Here is a 21,376-nt window from a genome sequence, read left to right as displayed (position 1 = left end):
CCTTTTATCTACTTGAAAGAAAAGGGAAAAAATGACAAAGGAAAAGAAAAACAATTATTGGGGGAAAATATTAGCTAAAGAACAATTTATAATGAAGATGAAGTATCTGAGAAAGTTTACCATATGTAATTCAAGGGAGATATTATTCAATCGTCTAAAATTCAAATTAAATCATTTTTATCAACACATAAATTAACTGCCTAAGACCATACTGGAGAATGAGATTTAGTCTTCTGGCCTATTAAAATGATGTATTCTTAACCAGAGACAATAGGAAAGAGAAACAAAAACAATATTCATGGGTCCATATGCCATTATGTAGATTGTGTATAACAAAAAGTTTGCTCAGGTTCTTAAAATGAGAAAGAAAATAGAAACCTATTTATTTGGCAAAATTAATTATATCTAAAATATACTTCTTCCCCATCCAAAAGGAATAGTTTGGGAGATAGGGTAATGTTTTCTATCATGAAAATACTTAATTTATGGAAATTTATGAACCTCATAGGAGCATGACATTGGAGAGGGAGATAAAAGAGAAAAAACATGAATGAAGATAAAGAAACAAGAAAAAATAAAGCAACACAGTGTTAAGAATACATAATGGAGTCTGCCACAAGGCCAATTCACAACAGGGTATCTGGAGCCAGGATATAAAGTTCCTAACAGATAACAAAATTAAAATATCTTCAGCTATTTTTTGTTTGTTTATTAGTTACAAAGATCTCCCCCCAAAAAAACAGGGAAATTTTTGTTAGTTGAAAATAATAAACATAATTTTAAAAAATTAATGTCAAAATTCATTAACAGTACATATTAGAATTATATTATTATAAATATAAAACTCTAAAAAGGTAAGATGACTCAAAAGGGATTGGAAACTTTCAAGAATAAAACTTTTCTTTGCTCCACACATACATACTCTGATCTTGAAATCCCAGCTTACCTGCTGTTCTTTCATTTCCTATCTCTATGATATTGCACTGACACCCCCCACATACACACCCTAAATGTCCTCTTTTCATTTCAGCCTCTTTTTTATCCCTGGCGTCTTTCATGACTCAACTCAAATGGCATTTCCAAAGGAGGCCTTTCTGATTCTCACCCTATCTTCTATCTCCCAATTCCAGGCCACTTGAGCCTTCTGCTTTAAGGTAACAGTATATGTATACCTATTTATTTACATGCTGTTTCTGCATTAGCACATAAATTCCTTAAAGACAGAGACTTTTTTGTATTTTTAATATTCTTTGCATCTCCAGCATTTAGCCCTTATAGTGTCTAGCATATAGTAAACACATAACAGATGTTTATTGATTAACTTGACTATGCAGTTCTCCAGAATTCTGATGACAAAGGAGATATATCTAAAGAGAACAATGTGACTAAACAGAGATCTCATTAAAGGTACTCAGACTTTTGAAGGGCAGTATCAAACATGGAAGGAGACACAAATATGAATATTAAAAATTATATTTAATAACATAGGAAAGGCCCCATTGATCCAGGAAGCCAAAAAGAGTCGAGGTTTGCAATAAGTACTCAAAATAACAACAAAAAAAGGATTTCTTCAGTTATAAGAAATATAAGAAAGAACTACTTTATTCCTACTTTGCTGCTGCTTTTTTTCTATAAAGGAGAATGATTATCAGACTGGAAATTATAAAATCTGTAAATTTATAAAATTTTAATAGGGAATTAGAATTCAAAAAACATAAAGGAGATCATAAAGTATCTAATTGCCATTAATGAATGTAAGATTTCCTGGTCCAGTGAAAAGTACAAAACAGGTAATGAAACTACTTGCAGGTCGATAATCTTTCATGAATCCCAACAACAAAATCAAAAAGTGTGTTGTATTATTTGAAATGGATAAATATCATCTCAAATATTGAGAACTAGGTTTGGCAGGGGACCCTGGATTCAATCTTACCACTGGTAATACTAAACTTAGGTGACCTTAAGCAAGTCTTTAATCCCTTTTCCTTACCAGTAAAATGATTCAGTTAAATACATGGCCTAAAGCTCTTCCAGCTTTATGAGCCTCTCAAACTACTAGCTAGTAAAAATGAAGTCAATCACAGGCAAGATTCTAGAATTGTTCTAGAATGGTTCTTTGGTTTGTGATCTGGTAGAGAAGAGGTGATTTCTTAAAGGCCAGCATCCCTTCATTAAAAATTCCATGACAAACTTACCTTGTTTTCTTTTCTGGAAGGGTTACTATACTAATACACTTAGCACTTGGTAGGTATAGAACCCTTGGTAAATACTGGAGGAGATAGCAAGGTGACATTTGAACTGGACTTTTAAAAATGGGCAAGAATTTTTTAAAAACAGAAAGAGAGATTAGTCTAACATCAGAGGACACTTCTGAACTTGAGTCTTCACTTCATCACTTAGCTGCCTCAAGACAGAAACACCAGTGCTCTGCTAATGGAACTGGACATCTATTCATTCTGAAAAGTAATATAAATAAAGAGACTAAAATATTCATACTCAAAGATTTCACTATAAGATATAATGTTCTAATGATGTCACTGAAAGAAAAATTCTACAAAAATTTATATGTGAACACAGGTACTTTTTAGTAGTAGCAAAGAACTGGAAGCAATGTAGATGTCCATTAAACAAATAAACTGTGGGAAAATGAACGTAATGGAATATTATTGTGCTGCAAGAAAAAACTAAACGTAAACACAGAAAAGTAAGGAAAAACATATTGACTGATACAAAATGAAATAAGCAGTGCCAAAAAAAAAAAATTCCAACATTATACAATTAACAGCAATGTAGATAGAAAGAACTGTAAAACAATCAATACCAAATATAGTGAAATTTTAAAGATCAACCTAGTCCCCAACACAGGCATATGAGAAGCTATATCTCCCCGCTAGTCTTAGTAGAGGTTCTAGTCCATAGGTACAAAACAATGAATATAACACAAATTTTTTTCCCCTAAGAATTGGTCCATTTTGCTCATTTTTTCCTTCTTATTCCTTCTTTTATTTATTTATTTTTTAAGGAGACAGCTTTCTTGGAAAGGAGAGTGAAAATTTATTTTTAAAATATGCCTGTATATAAAATATGCCTATAGAGAAGATACATTGACCAAAAAGAATTCAAATTGAAAATGATAAGTGGAAAAGAAGAAAATTCATAAAAATCCATTAAGCCAGATAACACAAAGAAGCATGTATGACACAAAATTATTGAAAATGAGGGGAAGGAATAACTCTTACATATTAGATATCTAACTAATAATAAAGTAAATTATGTTAACACAAGGTAAATTTAATCTTACAAATTCTGATGATATGTAACTAGAATATGACTATGTTAAGAGTTGCTGTTGTTTGTCCTTCTTTTTCTAAGAGGATCTTGATATCAGGGAGGTGATACCATTGGTGGTACCAATGATACCACCGATACCAAATGAAGTAGATTTAAGTGAAAGAGGGCTGTGCAAGGTTACCTGCCTCATTTTCCACTAGGTCTGGTGGCCAGATGTAGATCAGGACAACTGGAGATGGCTTTTGAGGCAATGGGAGACCTGGACCTTTTTAAGCTATGGTCCCTCAACAGGTCTCAGTTTGATTGAAGCCTCATCCCATTCAGCAATTAAGACTAATTATCAAGTGGGCAAAGAATCTCCTCTTTCCCCTAGTCAAATAAATAAATAAAATAAAATAGGAGGCAAACAGGGTTTCTGGCCAAAGCAGAAATGACTGTTTTCATTGATATTCAACCTGACTCAATCAAGACCCAAACAATAACCAAATAAGGCTTGGCCTGGGACCTCTAGAGGCTAATCAATGAGAATCAGAGTGGTTTGGGTTTAAGGCAATAAGGACCATGTTAGAATTTGACATGCAAAAAGTTGATAAAATAGAAGTGGTATAAACCAAATATCAAGATAATACATTCAAGAGAAAAATCCACAAACTACAGAGGGAAAGCATAGTACGGAACATTTGAATGAGAAACAATGGAAGAAGTAATAAGTTATTATGGTGAGACTACTAAACAAAATAAGAAAATGAATGAGTCCAAGAAACTAATCACAAATTGAGATGGAGGCACCCTTTAAAGGGTAAATAAAGATAGAGAATTTCAATTATACAAGTTATCTTCTCAAACACTCCCTTTTCTAATAGTAGAGCAGATGATTAATTCTTGATTTGTTTTACAATATTTCATTCTTCAAAAGATTAAGAAAGTGTACAAAAGGAACTCTTATTTTTAACAGGATTCTGATCAAAGTGACTGCCAAAGTGGAAATGATAGGAACTTTATAAAGAAAAGATTAATCTATCCTAGAAAGTTCATATCAGGTAAAGGAAGAAGAAACCAAGCAAATCTGAAACATACTTAAAATTTCAGTCAATTTCAAATTGTTCAGTTTCAAAGATTTCAGATGAATAAGTTTCCAGGACCTAAAATTCATAAGAAAAAGATAAGAAATTCGATCCTTCTTATTCTAATGACAATTTCAGTAAAGAGCAGTATAATGATACCAATATGAATATCCAAGGAATATGCACAGATCAATTTAGAAGAGAAAATGAAAACACAGGCAACAATTGAAATTGTTAATAGTATGTCCAGAGGGCTAAACCTCAGAAACAGATGAAGCTAGTAATGAATGCTAAAAACAAAAAAATACTTTAAAAAAAAGTTATGCTACTTAGAGGAAACAGATGTTAACAGGTGGAGATAGGGTATTATTGTACTCCCACTTTTTTCCCTAATAAAAACAATAAAGAAAACAAAAAGAGTTTACTGGAAGGTTAAAAAAAAAGAGAGAGAGAATAGTATCTAGTTGATCATCATATATCTGTTTAAACATAAACACACATCCAAATAAATTAATATCTTTCAAAAAGAGAATAGTCCAATTGAATCTAAGCTGGTTCGTAGTTGGTGATCTTTGAATAATCATGAAAAAAAATCATGGAAAAGGAATCCCAAAATTGAAGACAGCCAAATGTCAATTTCTTAAAAAAAGACAAACAGATAAATTTTTCGAACTACAGAGAAGTGAGCTTTACTGATACCTGGAGGAAATTTTTAAAATGTATTTTTAAATTAATAAACATTTAGAAGTAAAAGCAGTAATCACTAAGACCCAATATAAATTAATCAAGAAGAGGTCAGACCCAACTAATCTAATTTATTTTTTTGACAGGGTTACTATACTAGGGGAGCAGGTAAATGCCATATACAAAGATTTTAGAAAACATCTAACAAAGTCTCTCATGCTTTTCCTCTCTTTGTAGATAAGATGGAGAGGTAGGCCAAATGATTGCAGAGTTAAATGGATTTAAACTAGTTAAATGAACAGACCTAGAAAGTTTTAATTGCAAGTTTTAACTAGCAAAATGGAGAGAAGTCTCTACTGGTGCATGAAAGAGATCTAGTCAATATTTTATCAGTGATTTGGATAAAAGTACAAATTACATGTTTATTAAACTTAAAGAGAACAAAACTTGAAGGGGTAGTTAAAAAACTAAATAACAAAGGCAAGATCCAAAAAAATAAATCTAAAATTATGAAATTTAATGAAATAAATAAATATAAAACTTTGGGGTTAGTGATAATTCAAGAACAAGATATGAAATAGTGACTAAACCATAGATCTGTGTATAAACTCCAGCAAACTTAATGGACTTCAAATTCAATACAAATGACATAACAAAAAAAAAAAAAAAAAAAAAAAAAAGCAAATGTCATTTTGAATTTTACTGAGAGTCCTGTTGTAATATCCCTGGTCAGACTATATCTAGAATACGGTGTTTAGTTATGTGTGCCACATTTCAGGGAGGTAAATGATAAACTGGAATAGGGAATGATAAATGGGAAACATACCAGACAGTAACACAAATTATATCTAGCACCTGCTGCAAGAACTAGAGAGATTTAGCAAAGAAGAAATGCTTTGAACAATTATCTTCATGTATTTGAAGCTCCTTCATATGGAAAAAGAGCATAAACCAGTCTCAAAGGTCTGACTTAAGAATAGATTCTGGAGGATAATGTAATATTATGTCTAAATGGACATAAAACCATGCATATCTTTTGACCAAATAATAGCACTACAAAGTCTATATCTCAAAGAGATAAAAAGTCAAAAAGGAAAAGAACTTGTATGTAGAAAAATATAGAGGTGGCAAGGAATTGGAAATTGAAGGAGTATCCATCAACTGGAAAATGGCTGAACAAGATGTTTTACATGATATGTATATGATGAAGATTTTTGAAGGAATACTATTTTACTATAAGAAAAATGAATAGTATGCTCTCCAAAAACCTGGACTTAAAAGAACTGATGCAAAATGAAGTAAGCAGAAGCAGGAGAACATTGTATACAGTAACAACTGTAAATAACTTAGCTATTCTCAGCAATACAAATGATCCAAGACAATTCTGAAGGACTTATAATGAAAATGCTATCCATCTCCGGAGAAAGAACAGATGGGGATCTAAATGCATATCAATGCATATTTTTAAAATTTTTCTTAGGTTATTTTGTCTTTTTCTTTCACAACATGACTTACAACAAATATATTTTGCATGACTCTACATGTGTAACCTATGTCAAATTGCTTGCCTTCTCAATGAGGTGGGGAGAGGAAGGAGGGAGAGAATTTGGGACTCAAAATTTGAAAAATGGATGTTAAAGTTTTTTTGTGTGTAATTTGGGGGGAAATTATATGTGTGTGTGTGTGTGTGTGTGTATATATATACATGTATGTATATATGTATGTGTGTGTACATATATATGTATGTATGTACATACATATATATGTACACACACATATACATATATGTCTATATACATAATATGTATTATGTGTTGTTTAGAGAGGCACATTTCAATGAGGTTCCCAAGTCAAATATTTAGCCATACTAGATCATTATAGTAAATCTATTTCCTTGTTTTGACAAACTGCATGCTGCAACTTAAGCCAAGGTTTTTTTCTTACTTTTTTCAATTAAACTATTTACCATTTTTAACTCCCCATTTCTTTAAGCTTATTCTAAAAAAATTTTTTTAATTGTATTAAGCTGTATGCATACCAAAATTATGTGCACAATGTCAAAATTAAGCAATTATTTCATATTTTCAAGATTATCTAAGGAAGTTAACAATATCTTTCAAAAATAAATGAAAAAGATATAAAATTACAAAAATCCTGATAGGGTAATAATAAAAAGCTTGTATATAAATATTAAATCTAAGTGTAGTTGTATTCTTTTCTACTTAACCAGTAAATAATTATCAAGCAAGTATCGTACTTGGTACTTGATAATCTTTGTCCTCAAGGTATTAAAAATCTAATGAGGAAGAAAAGCAAATTAGCAAGGGAAAAGGATACTGTTTCTTTTGTGAGTGTAGAAAAGGAAAAAAAGTTGGGTAATGCTCCTGAGAGGTTTAACATAACTGAAGAGAACTTCTGTCTTGTGGGATGAAGTCTTAATGATGTGGGACACTAAGTGATATATTGCAAATATTAGGAGGTATATCTAGTTATGGTTTCTGTTCATTTTAAAGAGGAAGCCTGACATAATCAATTTTTTTTTACCTAAGTTTATAATTTTATATATATATATAAATAAAAGTTTAGAGTTTTCAAAGTATTTATATATAAGATTTCAGAATAATTAGAATGTATTAAATGGCTCTTAATACTACAAAATGTTATTATAAAACAATTATATCAATTTCTCACCACTACCCTGATATAGGCCCTTATCACCTCATCTCTGAATGCTTGGAAATAGCCTGCTGGTCCTAGCCCTGAAATCAGGAGGACCTGAGTTCAAATCTAGCCTCAGACATTTAACACTTCCTAGATGTGTGTTTCTTTGTAGAAATAAAGGAAACATTTTCTAATCTCACCTTCAGTTTCAAACTTGGTCTCATAATAATTACAAAGCATTCAATTTAAGTTTTTCATTCTATTAAATTCTTAAAAGTCATTGTTGATATGTTTTCCTGGTTCTAGTGAACTTTGCTTCTATTTGTATGTTTCTTTATATTCTTCATGTTTGTAGTTTCTTAAAGCATCACAGCATTCCATTACATTTATGTACTATATTATGTAAGCAATTCCCAATTAAGGGGCATCTACTTTGTTTCTAATTCTATGCTATGACCAAAAAAAAAAAAAAAAAAAAAAAGCCTATTATAAATATGGCGTCCTTGGGATATATACTTGGCAATGGGATCTCTAAGTTATAGTTATAGAATTTTTTAATCATTTTCTTAACAGTTCAACATTACTTTCTAGAAAAGTGGACCCAACACCTTGACTAATAGCATAATCGGAGGTCTTATCTTTCTATACCCCTCAGTGAACTTGGGAGGAGGACAAGATTAGGTATGTAGAAGAACTGAACTCAATGGTCTCTAAAGTTCTTTTCAGCTTTAAATAGATGATCTTCTGATCTGTGGTCTATAAAAGTTGTGTTTCCTACCTACCTATTTTGAAAAACAATACCTGTTCATTTATTCCTCTGAAAAGAATTTTTGTTTATAGATGCCAGATCTGAGAAATGTAATTGTTGGGAAAGGTGAGAGTAAGAAAAAGAAAGGTAAGAGAAAGGAGACTATATTGGATTGAGCACTTGGAGACTATTGGGACTGACTCCAGCACCATGGAGAGATGCCAAGCTGCTAAATGTGGAAGTGCAGCTTATGATTTATATGTATATCACACTTCAAAAATCAAACGAAAAGAAATGTTTATAGTAACCAAGTTGTGTTTTGTTTTTTTTGTTTTGAAGGGGAAAAGTTCAGTTTGCTCTTAGAAATTTTTTATTTAGAATTTTTTTTTTTTTAAATCTAGCATTTATCTAGTTTCATCAAGTAGGCTCAAGTTTCTCTAAGGTAGTGACTATGTCTTATGCTTCTACATCTCATTCACCAACTAACCTTTATACACAACAAACACTCAAAATTACTTAAGTAAACTACATTCCAGTTAACTAAGGCTTCTACTATATATCTTGTTCTATTTTAAAACAAATATATTACAGTTCAAGACCTCATTTTATAAAAAGAAGCTCAGGCTAAAAGAGATTAAATAATTTGTTCAAGGTTATATAGCTTATTTAAAAAAACAAAACCCTGAAGATGAGAACTCATGTCATTTGCCATCTAATCCAGTTTTTAGAACAATAAAATTTCTAAAGGGCAAGTTCACAGTGGTTTATTAAGAAAAAAAGGTAAATGTTCTTTTTTTTTTTTTTTAATTTATCCTAGGTCCATAGTCATCGATTCTATGAAAATATTTAAAGTATATCCATTGCTAGTAGTGTCAGAATGAAGTGGGACATCCATGTTTTATCAATGCAGTTCATTCTTACAGACTCTAGATCCCAACCTTCCCACATCTTTGGTTTTACTCTTTTTTTCTTCCTCACCTTTTCTACCAACTGATTAAGGCACAATCTGTTTAAATAAAAATAATCAAACTACAGTAGTGTGAAGAAATTTCAAGGGATAAAAAAAAAAAAAGATCTGAAAGTAGTTTTTGTAAGACTATCTTGAAACCAGTTTTAAAGCCCTTAAGAGTACCTCTACTCTGTCCCAATTTTGGGAACAAAGACTATTCTTATAGCATGTTACCTTATTTTCTTTCTTCTCATCTTTAAAGGTGGTTCGTGTAAGGTACATTAGAAAAAGAACTGGATATATTTAAAATATTTGAATTAGATCCCAATCTACTACTTTATTACTCTGTGGCCCTGGATAAGTTATTTAAGGTCTGTGAACCATAATTATTTAACTTGCAGAATTCATAGATCAGACTACATGACTTACTGCTCTAATATTCAGAAGAGAAACAAAATGAGATCCCAATTTCACTAATATTTTCCTGTGGTTAAAAAGAGATGACTTTCCAAAGATACTTCTCCTTTTACTCAGTTGTCATCTTTCTGTCTCTCTCCCTAAGAATCTTTCTTTATTTTTTCTGTGACTGGGCCTTAACTATTCTCCAACATTCTTCTACTATTACAACCTGGAGACTTGATCTTCTAGTATGCCCTTTGTCTTGGGGATCTTGGCGTTTCCTAGCCCATCTAATTTGATTAGCAAAACCTGCACATTCTTTTTTTCATCATTGCTGCCTGCCTTAGTTCTCTCAAGGCCCTTTTGAGCTTTGGACTATGCCTTTCTCATACCTTAGATTTCTGGATAAATTAGATTAAGGTCCTTTCCAGCTCCTATATTCCACTTTTGGTTTCTTTTACTGTCTCAGAGAATTCTCAAAATACATCAAGCTCGCCATTCTCTTGGGAGTTCCTTCAATTCTCTAACATTTGGAAAGGGGATATTTTAACACATCAGTGTTTAATTTTTCATCTCTACCCTTTTTCCTGAGAGAAATTAGAATTACATAGAATGTAAGTTATTTGAGGATAGGGAATATTTCATCTTTTTGTCTTTGCATACCCTAAAACACAGCACAGCATTATTATATATTAAGTATTTCACAAATACTTGTTGAATTAAAACAACAGATTATATAGTTTCATGGCTATATAATCATATAACTATATATATATGCATATATTATAGCTATATAATTCATACAGCTACACCTAACTAACCTAATAATATAAAAGTGTTTCTTCATTTCTCATCTATTTATGTTGATTATCAAAAAAAGGATAAATGTTAATTCATTTTGTAGCCTACTAACTTTAGAGCCAAATCACTAACTTATAATATGGCACTTTTTGTAAGGTTAAATTGTGACTAGTAGTCATACAACTCATCAAACCATCACATCTATATACTAGCAGCTGACATTTACATGATGCCTTATTGATTAGCTGTCAAATATAAGAAAGGAATTATTTAAGAATAAAATTTAAAGACTATCAATACTTTGGAAAATTAATATATCCCAATATGGAATGATTCCCCTCCCCTACCCCCATTGAATATCAACTAGGAAAAATAGTTTACAGAACAACCACTTAAACTTATTGTCTTCCCTGAATGACAAGTCTATTTCTTAGCATTCTAAATAAATAAATCTGGACTTCCCTAGGGCAAGAGACAATATTAACTTCTATGTTCCAATATTTATAGTTACTTTCATAACTTTCTGCTAGATAACAGTAAATTAACTTTTTCTCTACACAAACCAAATGCGGCTATTAAAGAATAAAAATTATTCTTAGTGATAGATAGTGATAGATAGTTAACATCCTTATAACTCCCAACTATTACAAAACCTAATATAGTGAATAGCTGTTACCTGACGTAGCCAGGAAATGGGCCATTTTGATTATCCTGGTGCAAAATATTAATAAATAAGTATCACATACAGATTACCCAAATTCAAAGAGTAAAATTACCTTTACATAAATAATGAAAATAACTTTTTTACAATGTAGAAAGGTAGTTTAAAAACCTGAATTTTTTTTTTTATAAACTTCATCATCATACTGACCTAGCACTTACAATAGCAATAGTTCAGTTCAATCCAGATTATCACTGGATTTGTGTATGTGTGTATATATACATACATGTACACACAAAATACATACATCACACACACATATGTGTAATTCATATGTATGTATATGTACATAAGTAAATGTGTAGAAAGTTTTCCTAAAGTGCAAGAGTATAGGTCTGACCACGTCACCTTCTATTCAAACTCCAGTTCTCTACTGCCTCTAGTTCAAATAGAAAAAATATAATTCTACTTCTGTTTGTCACTCAAAGCTCTTCTCAACCCCATCCCTTCCAAACTTTCCAGTCTCTTGCACAATATGCCCCTCCATTCTCTCTATGGTACAGCCATACTGATCTACTTGCTTCTCCTACTTCCACTCTTTATGCCTGAAAAGGGCATACAGGGAGACAGAGCCAAAACGACAGAGTGAAAACTGAATAGGGCATACAATATTCCTCCTCATCTCTGACTTGAAATCCTTATGTTCATTCTTTCTTTCTTGGAGGCAATCAGGGTTAAATGACTTGGCTAGGGTAACACAACTAGTAAATGTCTGAGGCCAAATTTGAACTCAGGTGCTCTTGACTCCAGACCCAACATTCTATCCACCATGTCACCTAGCTGTTCCCTTGATTTCTTTCAAGACCCAACTCATCATCATCATCTGCTTGAACCCTCTCCTGGTCCCCCAGCTGCTACTTGGATCTTGGATAGAGCTAAATATATACATGTTGCTTCCTTCATTAAAACTAAGATTTTTGAAGACAGGGACTATTTCAATTTTGCCCTTGAATCCTCACTGTTTAGCAGTGATTGGTACATAATAAGCACTGAAAAAATGCAAATTAACTAATACAATCCTTATCCTTAAAAATTTTGCAATTACATTGAGAAAATAAGGTTTATATAGAATAAGCTAAAAAGCATGAAAATGTCTGATAGGATAAGCATAATTTGAAGTCAAAAATGCAAGGGAAAAACATCACAAGTTTAAAGCTGGAAAGAACTTAAAATTTCATCTGGTCCAATTTCTTGTAGTTTGTCCTTTGTTCTCAAAGAGGACCATGACATCAGGGAGTGATGCCGACATGAAAGAGAATCAGAAATAAATGAGGGAGGGCTGAGCAAGCTCACATGCTTCACTTTCCTTTCCAGAGCAATTTGAGTCCAGTGGCCAGATAGAGCTCAAAAAACTGAAGATGGCCAGGGTCATGAAATGGAAGACCTTGCCCTTTCTTGGTTTAAGGTGTTCATCAGGTCTCAGTTTGACTGAGGCTGCACTCATTCAGTGATTAAGATTACTTAAGATAAGTAATTAAGATTACCGAAGTGATTAGGTAAGAAAAAATTGAGGCACAGAATCTCTTCTTTCATCTAATCTAAATAAATAAATGAACCTGGGAGGAGAAGACCCTCAGGGTTTCTGACCAAAGCAGAAATGATTGTGATTTATATTCAATCTGAGTCAATCAGGACCCAAACAATGATCAAATGGGGCCTGGCCTAGGACCAATTTGTGGCTAATCAATGAGAATCAGTCTAACTTTTATTTTACTGTTAAGGACACATAGGCACAGAGAGGCTAAGTAACTTGCCTATGGTCACACAGGGCATAGGTGGACTATGTTAACAAAGGAAAGGATCTATGGTGACTGAAAATTATATCACTGACCTGATTTACCCTAAAATAAGACCAAAATTAGAATGTTGGCCAAACATAGTCTAAATTTAACTGTGCATACGCTTTGATCCACCAATGTTTCTACTGGGCCTGAATCCCAAAAAGATCACAAAAAAGGGAAAAGAACCCACATGTGCAAAAATGTTTAGGGCAGCCCTTTGTGTAGTGGCAAGAAACTGTTAACTGAGGGGATGCCCATCAGTTGCAGAATGGCTGAATAAGTTATGGTATATGAATGTTATGGAGAATTATTGTTCTATAGGAAATGATCAGCAGGATGATTTCAGAGAGGCCTGAAGAGACTTATGTGAACTGATGTTGAGTGAAATGAGCAGAACCAAGAAATCATTATATACAATAACAGCAAGATTATACAATGATCAATTCTGATGGACATGGCTCTTTTCAACAATGAGGTGATTCAGGCCAATTCCAATAGATTTGTGATGGAGAGAGCCATCTGCATCCAGAAAGAGGCCTATGGGACTGAATGTGGATCACAACATGGTATTTCCACCCTTTTTGTTGTTATTTGCTTGCTTTTTTTTTTTTCTCTTTTTTCCTCCTTTTAGATCTGATTTTTCTTGTGCAGCATGATAAATGTGTAAATACTTGCTCTCTAGGAGAGGGGGTGGAGGGAAGGGAGGGGGAAAAATTTGGAACAAGATTTTGAAGGGTAAACGTTGAAAAGTATCTTTGCATATATTTTGAAAAAAAAAGGCTATTTTTTAAAAAAAAGTTTGCTATAATACATATAAATTATACATAATATGTACAGACACACACACACACACACACACACACACATATATAACTTTTATGTAAAAGTAACCACAAAAGCTACTCTGATATATATTAAAGTTTCTACAACATTAGAGCTATCAAAGAAAGAAGAAATAAGGAAATGTACTACATTATCTTTCCTTAGAGGAATGTGGGATCATGGGTATGGAATGCTGGATATGCTGTCAGATATGTTTCAGAGGACTGATTATTCATTATATAAAATAAAGCATCTTTATCAGTTTTTATAAGCAACTTAACTCAATTATATCAAGCTTTTATATCTCATAAATATATTTCATTTTTTTAATTTAAAAAATGTATTTTTAAAAATTTTTCTCTCTCCATTTAAAAAATTTTTATAACACTACATATATAAATTATTACAATCTAGGTAACTATACAACTTTCCCTTTTTTTTCTTTTTTTTTTTTTCTTTTAGTAGAGGTGAGAAGCAAATCTGTACCTGTGATTTCATACCTAGTGTGGTCACTCCTCAATGTAGGTCAATGATTCATCTGTAATTTAAGAGTCTTAGTTGCCTAGGGCACTAAGATACCTTGCCCATAGTCACATAGTTCATGTGAGAAGCAGAACTTGAACCCAGGGCTTCTCACCATTAAAAAAAATTAATATTCTCTTTTCACATATGTACAAAAAATCTAACAGAAACACTGTAATTAAATAAAAAGCCAGTCTGAATTGTGGTCCAAATTCAAAATATTTTTAAAATGCATTTCACTAACAAATATACAAACTATTATACTTTTGTCTGTTGTCACATAGAAAAATTAAACTTTCTGAAGCCCACAGTGAAAAACTAAAATCTTTGAATGTAACAATGAAAAATGGCTCATACTCAAGATTTCATGGAGTTCTCATCACTTCGTCTGCCCTCACAACAGCTTCCTAATTGGCCTTGTCCACTTTCCAAATCTTCAGATAGCTGCCAAAGTGATAGTCCTCAAGCACAAGTCTGAAAGAGTCACTTCCTTGTTCAATAACCTTCTGTAACCCCTTATTACCTCTGTCATCATATGCAAATTCATCTGTTTGGCATTTAAAGCCTTCACAGCCTGGCTCCAACCTACCTTTCCAGCACTATAGATTATACTCTTTCATGAATTCAGTGGTCCAGCCAAACTGTTGTTCTTCCTGTTTCTCACTTGACACATTATCTCCAATTTCCATGACTTTGCAAAGGTTGTCCCCATGCCTATAATGCATCCCCTCTCCTCACCTCTGAATGAATGAAAAAGTATGTATTAAGCACTTACAGATGGCCAGGCACTATGCGAAGTAGTGAGGATACAAATTAAAAAACAAACAAAAAACCAAGAAAACCCAGAAATCTTCAGCCCTCAAAGAACTTTCATTCTAAGGGAATACAACATATAAAGGGTAATAATGGCCAGGAAAAGGAGAGATTTTAGGGGGCCTAAAGAAAGGAGGGAAGGGAACAAGAACATGGTAAAATTGTTTGATGGGATGTGAAGTTGAAATATGATCTGTTTGAGGCCAATCAGTATAGTAGGTTAGTTTGTATAAGCAGTCATCAATCAACCACTATATGTGTTTCTTCTCAATAGAAAATAACTTCCTTAAGGACACAAACTATTTCATTTTTATTTTTTGTATCCCTAGGATATAAATGACACAATAAATGTTTGTTGGCTAATTTTATTTCTAATCCAATTGATTAGATTGGGGGGAGGGGGGAGGGAGAGTTACAGCAGAAAAAACACTGGCTCTACAGTCAGAAACCTGGGGTTCAAATTTTGCCTCTGGTGCTCATTACCTGTGTGACCTTAAAACAAATCACTTAGTCTTCCTACGCCAGTTTCCTTAACTATAATATGAAGGAGTAAAATAGACTGGCTGGTGTCTGAGATCCCTGACTCTTATCTAAGATCCTATGATATATTTTTAAAACATTTTTGTGGCTTTCCAAAACTTCCTGTCTATACAGTTTTATGAAAAGATTTTATTTTCTTTTAGGAGTGCTTTGTTTAATTAAAATAAGACAATTTTAATTCTGTATTTTTAGGACATATCTTTAAAAATATACTGAAATTACAACTGATGATCTTTCTCTAGGAACTGATATCAGACTCAGTGTAGATATCAAATGGTTTTAGCCCATTCCAAATCAGAATTGAGCAATCCATCAGCCTCTGCCTCCCTGGGAATAGCAATCATTTGCCACTCCACTCAACCCCAGTACTTTTTCTATAACTTACAGTTTTAGAGAGTTGCCAACTAAATGATTTGCCCAGGTTCATATAGACAGTATTTATCACGTGAAGGACTCTAACCAAAGATCTACAGTCTTGCAGACAGACTATAGACATGACAGAAAAGAATGTCTTCTACAAGTAAAAATAATATTAATACACCAAAATTTTTGTAGCAGCACTTTTTTTTGTAGTTGCAAAAAACTGCAAATAAAGTGAATAATGTAAATGCCTATCATTTGGGAAGGGCTAAATAAATCGTGGAATATAATGGAATATTACTGAGTTCAAAAAACTGGCTGGTGTCTGAGATCCCTGACTCTTATCTAAGATCCTATGATATATTTTTAAAACATTTTTGTGGCTTTCCAAAACTTCCTGTCTATACAGTTTTATGAAAAGATTTTATTTTCTTTTAGGAGTGCTTTGTTTAATTAAAATAAGACAATTTTAATTCTGTATTTTTAGGACATATCTTTAAAAATATACTGAAATTACAACTGATGATCTTTCTCTAGGAACTGATATCAGACTCAGTGTAGATATCAAATGGTTTTAGCCCATTCCAAATCAGAATTGAGCAATCCATCAGCCTCTGCCTCCCTGGGAATAGCAATCATTTGCCACTCCACTCAACCCCAGTACTTTTTCTATAACTTACAGTTTTAGAGAGTTGCCAACTAAATGATTTGCCCAGGTTCATATAGACAGTATTTATCACGTGAAGGACTCTAACCAAAGATCTACAGTCTTGCAGACAGACTATAGACATGACAGAAAAGAATGTCTTCTACAAGTAAAAATAATATTAATACACCAAAATTTTTGTAGCAGCACTTTTTTTTGTAGTTGCAAAAAACTGCAAATAAAGTGAATAATGTAAATGCCTATCATTTGGGAAGGGCTAAATAAATCGTGGAATATAATGGAATATTACTGAGTTCAAAAAACAATAAATATGATGAATACAGACAGAGAAGCTTGGAAAGACACAAAGTGATGAAAAGAAACTAAACAGAGCCTGGAAAACAATATATACAATGATTACATCAATGTAAATAAAAAGAACTACAATCAAAAAGAATGTTGTAAAATTAAAAAGCTTGAAGAAGATCTAGAAGAACTACCCCCACTACTTTAAAGAGGTTAAAGTCTGTAATCATACATATATATACATAGATATATATGTACTAATTTTTTGATAAATTGATCATTTTTGCTGAGATTTTTTCTTTAAAAAGAAAATTCTTTCTTATAAGGGATGGTTCTCTGGGAAGTGAAGAGGGGAAGGATCCAAAGGGAAAGCAGAAAATATAAAAACAAAAATATGAATAAAAGCTATTTTGAGTATCAAAAATATATTCATCTATAAAAGAGAGCTAAAGTACCTAACACAAAGAAAGCTAAATTCTCCCTTGCAATTTTTTTACATTATTAACTTTCTTTGTCAAGATGATAAAAAGTTAAAATTGATAAACCCTTCCCAATTATCACAAATCCTGAATCTTGAAAAAAATTCAGACCTGCACTTTAATATATTTAGCGCCAACCTGTTTTAGCCTCTGTGTAACACAAAATTTAATGTTTCCTTACAATCCTAAGTATGAAATAATGTTTTAATAGCAAAAAATAAGCATAATTCAACATAATCCTTCATCCTTGTACAATTTTGTAGATTTTTTAAAAGAGGAGAAGCTTTAATGTCTCCAAAGTATATGACTATTTTAGCTTTATAAGTACTTTTAAATTATAAATCTTTTTGTTTTTTAGAGTCAAGTCTTTTGCTATTGGAAGAATGACCTAAAACATAAGTAGTCCCCTTCTTTCTGAAAATGAAGAATGAGGGGAAAAAGTGAAGAGTTGCTATTCTTTCTAGTAGACATTTCCCCCACTTTTTAGGTTGCTCAATAGCAAAATTACTACAACTAATTTCTATCAGGTTGAGAAAAACAATTTTTTTTTGATAGGTTAGTGTGATTTTCAAGAACTGATAATAATGAATTCCATCAAAACTAAATGTAACTTTACATTTTTTCCATTCAAATCTTAGAGAACCAAAAGAATTGCAGAGCAAATAAATCCACATTATTTCTTCAATCACTCTAACTAACAATGGCGCAACTAGTCAGCTACTTCTTCAAACTTCATACCATTCTGAATAGAAATATCATATCAATAAAGTTCTATTAAAATTAATTACTTAATTAGAATAATATTTAAGCTTCTCCCCATACTTATAAAAACTTGATTTAAGTTAGTGCACATTAAAAATTGTATCATTCCCCAAAGAACGACCTTCATTCATGGTCATTTGGATTATTTGATGTTATAACGAACATATTCATATTAATTTTATTAATATATTTCAACTTAAAAATTATGGAATTATACTTTTATAGCCTCTTTTGTTGCTATTACTGTTTAGTAGTTTCAGTCGTATCCTACTTTTTGGGATCTCATTTGAAGTTTTCTTGGCAAAGGGACTGTAATAGTTTTACCATTTTTTTATCCAGTTCATTTTACAGATGAGGAGCAGAGGCAAAGAGGGAAGTGATTTGCCCAAGGTCACAGAGCTAGTAATTACTGAGGCCAGATCTGAACTCAGGGAGATGATTCCTATTGACTCTATACTTTTATCCATTTCTCCACTAGCTGCCTTAACCTGTTTAGTATAGCATAGAAGCTAGAGGATTTTTAAAAATTATTTAGTTAAAATATTTTCCCAAATTTCAAAAATAACACTAAATTTCTTCCATATCAAAAATGAGTCAAAGCACAAAGATCTCAGGATACTTGTTATTATGGGTCTGATCAAACTATGATGGCTATACTACATGCTGATTGTGTCTGTTAGTACAGTTTGGAGGTTTTCCAGGGTGGGAGGTAAAGGGGAGGGTGAAGGGAAATGAAGCTATATAAATAGAAAATATAACATACAATGATCCTTTGAAACACTGGAAGAAAATTATAGGTGAAACTGTCCCATATGCATTGGCCTATTTATACTATGCATTGCTATCATTGTTTCAATGACAAGATTACAAGAAACAGATTAGAAGACAATCTTTTAGGGAGATTCAATTACAAATGGCTGGATTTAATGCAACAAAATTTTAATAATTTACTTTTTTTTTTTTTTTTGCCATATAGCTAAGAACCCTCAAAAGAATAAACATTAAATAGGTATTTCAACCAAAAACATAATCAAGAAAAAACTAAGAAAAAGAAAATATTACTTTAAGTGGAATGAAAACTATAATGTAAAATTTAATGAGACCGGGATAAGTCAAAAAATAAATGGTGATTCCTAAGACCAGAGCTCCAAAGGATACAGAAGCCTGGACAATAACTCTAGAATTTAGGAAAAGATTTTAAATGTTAGTGAGCAAAGGAGAAAAAGATATGTGTCCTATGACTCTAAGCATATGTATATATAATATACACACACACATATGTATATGTATGTATACACATATATTATTGTATGTTAGATTAAAGGTGGAGGAAAAAGTTAATTAGTGGTTAACAAATTTGGACCAGAAAATCACAAATATAATCATTTATGATACTTAATTTTTTAAATGCACATATTTTCTGGTTCTATTTCTATCACTGGCTTTGCTAGCTTTTTACTCTATAACTATAACTTTCTAATTTTGAGATATAGCTATTATCCCATGGATTTTGTCTGACAAGAGATTAAAAAAAAAAACTACTCCAATTTCCTACTTCTAGAACTTGACAATTTTTAGATAAGGAGAAATTAAGAAAGATCAAATTATTTGAACATTTTTAGTGATAAGACAAGAAAAATATCTGTCCAGCAGATATCACTGTAATAACACATTAACTGATCTGACTGTTATATATAGATGATAGCTAAATTCCAGATTTTTTTTTTAAGGTATACCCATTTAAATGCAAACTTCCCTATTATAAACATGATTTGAGTAGATATATTATACAAGAATAAAGTTAGAAATAAATTGTACCCATGGTTTTCTTCATTATGTTGTAGAATACCCCACCCTGTTGGAACAAGTGAGGAAGTCCCTTCGCATGAGACCAGATATCTTCTCCTGTAGAACAAAAAACAGATTCAGAATCAATATTGGTATCAAGAGTCTATAATACCGGCTAGAATTCATTTTAATATATCAATTAGAAAAACAAAAATAATAGTTTTAGAATGAGATTTTTTTATGAAACCATTTTATACATTCACAGCTGAAGAAAACAATAGGTTTAAACTAGATGATCTCTAAGGCCTGTTGCAACTCCAATATTCAAAAGAAAAGATTGTCCTTACAATAGTCCTATGAAGTAAGCAATGCAAATATTATTATTCCCCCATTTTACCCATGAGAAAACTGAGGTTCAGAGATCAGTGATTTGCCCATTAAAAAATGTGAAAATTGATAAGACTATTCAGCAACATATAAATGTGAGCAACTACTATTAACTACTGCTCAAAATAAAAGGGCCAAAAAATAAAAACAATTATTTCTTTTATAACTTCCCCCAGCAAAACTTGCTTAGTGCTACACAAAGCACTCATGATTCTACTTCTGTTCAATTTCTGACTATTGTTTTCCCTTTCTCCATGCATTGACTGCTCTCTTTTCTCATTTCCACCTCCTGATTTTCCTGGCTTCCTTCAATTCCCAGCTAAAATCCTACTTTCTCCAGGAAGCCTTTCTTGATCATTTCAACCTTAAACCTTCAATAGATTTTATATATTTAATACAGTCTCTTTTCTAACTCACCAAAACTATTTTTCTTCTTCCCAGAAAATCACCTATCTTGGACAAATTCTCTTACTCCACTTATAATTTTGCCAAATATAAATGATATCAATGAAAAAGTGAGAACTTTGGTTAAAAGCTAATCGTATTCTCAAGAGACCCATACTTTGCAATTAATTCCCATTTTCAATATTCTCATGCCTTCTCTGGCTCTTGCACCAGCCCCAGAAGTCCCATAATTGGAATTACAAACCCTCTTTCCCTGCCCATTCTTACTTAATTTGTCTATCAGGTATAAATATGGTTGGAAAATTAACAATTAGATTTTCAATCAATTCCTAACAACCACTTTATAATTTTAATTAGGGACAGAATGGTATAGTTGAAAGAATACTGGATTTGAAGTCAAATAACATAGGTTCTAATCCCATAACTGTTTCTTAGTATAGTCTACAT

At 32.0% G+C, this 21,376-nt stretch overlaps 1 protein-coding gene across 1 annotated transcript in view; it reads right to left on the bottom strand.

Annotated features, from left to right (window-relative positions):
- Positions 1–21,376, bottom strand: part of VCPIP1 (valosin containing protein interacting protein 1) — a 33,920-nt gene that overhangs the window by 5,795 nt on the left and 6,749 nt on the right. Inside the window, exon 2 of the mRNA XM_051970099.1 lies at positions 20,168–20,254. Coding sequence (XP_051826059.1) covers positions 20,168–20,254 — 87 coding nt within the window. The remainder of the gene's footprint in view (positions 1–20,167; positions 20,255–21,376) is intronic.

This window comes from Antechinus flavipes, chromosome 1 (assembly GCF_016432865.1).
Source record: "Antechinus flavipes isolate AdamAnt ecotype Samford, QLD, Australia chromosome 1, AdamAnt_v2, whole genome shotgun sequence".
NCBI classification, from domain to species: Eukaryota; Metazoa; Chordata; class Mammalia; order Dasyuromorphia; family Dasyuridae; genus Antechinus; species Antechinus flavipes.
The sequence above is the reverse complement of the archived record's forward strand: the minus strand, read 5'-3'. Positions and strand labels throughout refer to the sequence as shown.